General features: G+C 48.8%; 1 protein-coding gene across 1 annotated transcript; it reads right to left on the reverse strand.

The window, feature by feature from the left end:
• Window positions 1-2,600: 2,600 nt before the first annotated feature.
• LOC100901444 (zinc finger MYM-type protein 1-like) lies at window positions 2,601-4,430 on the reverse strand. Its single transcript, XM_018639137.1, has one exon. It carries the CDS (start codon window positions 4,428-4,430, stop codon window positions 2,601-2,603), a length of 1,830 nt encoding a protein of 609 aa, XP_018494653.1.
• Window positions 4,431-4,460: the final 30 nt, after the last annotated feature.

Below are 4,460 nucleotides of genomic sequence, written 5' to 3' on the forward strand. Positions count from 1 at the left end.
CCCTTTTTCTTTCACTAATTGCAAGCATCGTTTTCTCCACGATTTGTTTGTCTTGAACTCCTTAAATTTTCCTGCTTGTTCTCATGTCTGACATGGAGAGCCTCCGGCTTCTCAGGAATTGTTTCACTCTTGAAGTTCCGCTCGAACATGCACAACTGAGAGGTCAATTCCTCAAAGCTCTTATCAGAATCCCTAGACAGGAGCATCCAACTCGATCTAAAGTTCTCGAATTTCTGGGGTAAGATCTGGAGAGCCTTGCACACTAGAAGGTCAAATCTACCCGGGGCTTTTCCCCTATGGGTGAATTTCTCCCTGAAGGTGTGGAGTCGGAAAATGTAATGTAGAGAGGAGCCGGAGCTTCCAGGAAAGATTCGCTGCAGTTCCCGAAGGATTCGCGTGAATATACAGCGTCGATAAAAGAGTACGTTTTAGCCGTCGATAGCCTACACGGAATATAAGCCATTTAATAGCGAAAGGTCGTTGCGCTGGATTTTCGAAAATTTGAATTGCGCGCGCTCCAGCCCCCGCTGACGGAGCATAGATCCGCCATATTGAATCCTCTTTCCTAAAACTCAATTTGAAGTCGGCTGCTTCGATTAGGAGCATCGCATCGAGCTCGTTTCGGGAAAACCTGTTGTGAGGAGCCAGAACAGGGGAGTCTAGGTAATCTTACATCACAACAAAGGCCGGCGGCTACTTTATTTGAGGGAGAGGGTGAAAACAGCCAGGATTCTAATCGCTGAATCGAAGAGTCAATAGAGAGAATCGGAAAATTGGATTGATTTCCGAACTTTGACTTCTTCGGCCTATATATGACGAATACGGAATTCCCTTTCGCAAATGACGTGGAATCTGTTCAGCTACACGGTGGAGATTATACCAAATCGATCACGAACGTTTGTGAATTTTCATACCGATTCCCCCAACATACCCCAATGTATCGCTATTCACCTGCTTTGCGAGGGAAAATCTTATATCAGAGTGATGATACCGTCAACTCATATCCTCACTCCCATATTCGATACCCCTCGTGAAAGCCGACAAGATCCTTTCGTCCGAATCTCTAATAAGTCTCACCAAACGCGATGACGCGACTAAAAGAGAGGGTTTATCAAAGACCTATAGGTATAGAATATATCGAGGACTGCAAATGTCTTCCTCCTCATCTGTATCAACTTGAAAGGCGAACTCGTTCACCCTCTCCGGATCGCATCGATTTATGTCTGAGTCTGGGAAAACCCTCAAATGGCCCGGAATCGATATCTCTGTGTCGTACAGAAAGCATTCTTAATTAAAGTTTTTCATCGACTCCTCACATCATTGCTCAGTAAGCGCGCCAAAGCGAGCCCAGGCAAGAGTCGATCGAATACCTATAGCCTATAGGTATAGGATATATCGTCGAGATAACATGTCCCACTCCTCGCCCTTTTCAAGCCATTTCGGATCGAAGCGCGCGATGACAGCTTCCGAAAAGAGGCACCCTTCTCAAGGGAGGGGCTTATCAAGCAACGATACGATATATCTTCGACATGAAGTGTCTTTCTCCTCGCCCGTGTCATCCAAGTCGGTGACTTTGATCGCTCTTGTCGAAACAGTAGGAGTGTCCCACCGTATGCCATTTCGTTAGTGTGCAAACTCGAGCGATGCAAAGTCCAAGTGATACCTTCGTCCGCGTCCTCGGGCGACTCCACGGCCAGGATGTGTGGTGCCACGTAAGGGGAGCGTACACATTAGCCGGAGACCAGGGAACTGGGGAGTTCTTCTTCAACATTGTTCGTCAAACACCACGCCAACTTAGTTTGAACTGCAAGGAGTGCAGACGGTGAGTCGCTCAAACCAGTTTATTCAACATGGTGTGCTTCCATATTCATTGAAGAAGGTTCTGTTCTCACGTTCACTCGCGTATCTCAAAACTCGGTGTCCTGTTCTCGCCAAACTTCAATTTGATGGCACAATTATCAGCGTGTCTTCAGTGCACAACCATCTGCCTGAACACGGTGGGCACGGAGTCGCTGTCAGGGAATGCCGCAAGTCGTGGATCGATGACATACGGGCCAGCCGTCGCGCAAAGCCGTCAGATGTCATACTTAAAAACCGACTGCATCTTCCCCTGGCCGCTGCTCGACGCATTGTTGTCCCCTCCCACACGCGCACGGCTCGATGGCACGCCGCAAAATGTAGACCTGAAAGCGTTCCAACATTACAGGAACTCCACTTCGCCATCAGCAGCCAGGATTTGCCAGAGTGAAGTCGCACCGCGGACGGCGAACGACCCACGAGCTCCTTCTGCGCGGAGCACGGGTCTCTCGTTCTCTACACGGGGAGACTTCTCCAACTACTCCCGCAAGTGTCCGTCATGCATGCGGACAGTGGCGTGCAAGTCCATGGTGCCGCCCGGGGCGACGATCGAATTTGCCGCCCCCTCCAATTCGTGCTTGCGCTCTTCAGGGGGTCAGGCTAACACTTCTGCGTTGGAAGTTTTCAAGAATCGAGTTTAAGGAGCTTCAATCGTTTCCTTGGATAGAAAATTCAGACGATGGAGGGAAAAACAAAGCACAAGTATATTATTCATGGGTTTCTTTGATGTCACATTGAAGGTTTCAAATGAGTCTTCTATCATTAGATGAGTAGCGGGCATAGTTTTCCGCAAACTCCTGAATGACATCTTCGAAATCGATCTCGTCGGTGAGCTTATGCTCAATAGATAGTATCGCAAGACTGTTGAGACGCGAGGCTCCCATGGTAGATCGCAAATGATTTTTTATCAGCTTTAATTTAGAAAAGCTCCTTTCACAGGAAGCGACGCTGATTGCTAGGGTTAGGAAGATTCGAAGCAGGACCACTATATTCGGCAACGAGCTTCCAAGCGCATACCTCTGAATGAACTGTAAGAGCTCGAAAGGACCTTTTGTCCTGATTTGAGCTTGTTCTTCGTCGTCGGCTGACGCAACAAGAGTCTGAAGCCGAACTCTTTCGAATACGAAAAGTTCCAAGTCGATGTCCTTTGAATGTTCCTCTAAAGTACAAAGGTAGTCAGCGTTCAGAAGGTTTCGCGGGATCAGGAATTCATATTTCTCGGCAATCGAGTGAATCTGATTGAACCGCGACTTGACTTCTTGAGTAATCCTGTCCATTGAGGCATACATGTCGCGTCGTATCTCTTGACTATAAGATAGCGAAGCGTCGTTCCGTCTCGTAGGTTTGCTTAATGGAATCTCTAGCTCTCCACACGTTTTCTCCGCCATCGTCAGAGCTTCCTCGACGAGCGTATCTCGGTTCTGGGTGAGGAAAAACTCGAGTGCTCTCAGTCGCAAGTCGCACTGGTGCAGATCCAGCCCCTTCGTCTGAAGATAGCATTGAGTGGAGTTGATCTCTCTCAGAACAGGATCCCACAAATTCAGGAAGACTAAGAAGTGGTGAGTCTGCAGAGCCCCAAGCAAGACAGCGGCGTCACCTCTGGTTGCAGCGTTCTCGACTTCAGTTGTGAGCTTCTCCAATACACCAATGATCCCAAGGTAGTGCTTCTTCACTGAACCAACAGCATCACCTCTCGCACTCCATCGAGTCTCGATCAGCCGCTTGAGGCTTCCTGCTACTGCGGTCAGCGCACTCCAGCGATGAGTCGACGAGGAGAAGAAACAAAACAGCTTCTCAATTACCCCGAAAAATGACACGGATCTGACTGATGCCGAAGCTGCGTGGACCCCGGCCAAGTTCAGAGAATGATTGCTGCAAGCAACAAATTCTGCTCCCGGATTTATATCTCTGATGCGCTTCTGAACGCCTGACCGATGTCCAGACATGACGGCGGCATTATCATACGCCTGGCCTCTACAGTGTTGTATATCGAGACCGTCCTTCTCAAGACTCTGCAGTATCATGGAGGTGATGCCGGCCGCGTCCTTTTTCTCTGTTTCGATAAAACCGACGAAAGACTCCGTCACTTTGACTTCCTTGCCGTCCAAGATGACGTATCGCAGAACCTGACTCGTTTGGTCCTTGTGCGACAGATCAGGTGTGCTGTCGAAGATCATAGTGAAATATTTGGCAGTCTTGACCCGCTCAATTATTTTTTGCCGAACGCGTTCACCGAGTTTTTCGATGAACTTGTTCTGCGTTCTGTTCGAGAGATAAGTAAGTTGCCTCGATTTCGACAGCTGGACCCTTACGAGGTGCTCTCGCAAAACCGGATCGTACTTGGCTACCAAATGAACAAGCTCCAAAAAGTTCCCTCGACTGGAGTCTCCTCCAAAATCGGAGTCGTACTTCTGCTGCTCAAAATGACCTCGGAATGCTTGATTCTGCTTCGCGAGGTACTTCACTATGTCCAGCAGCCTCTGCAGAACTGCCTCGAGTTTCTCCGTTTCCATCTCAATCTGTCTTCGCCTATGATCGTCTATCGTCGCATTCTTCTCGAGTCTCATGCGCATCTCGTCCCATTTCGTGACCGCATCCTGATG

Source organism: Galendromus occidentalis, unplaced genomic scaffold (genome assembly GCF_000255335.2).
Source record: "Galendromus occidentalis unplaced genomic scaffold, Mocc_1.1 scf7180000077378, whole genome shotgun sequence".
NCBI lineage: Eukaryota > Metazoa > Arthropoda > Arachnida > Mesostigmata > Phytoseiidae > Galendromus > Galendromus occidentalis.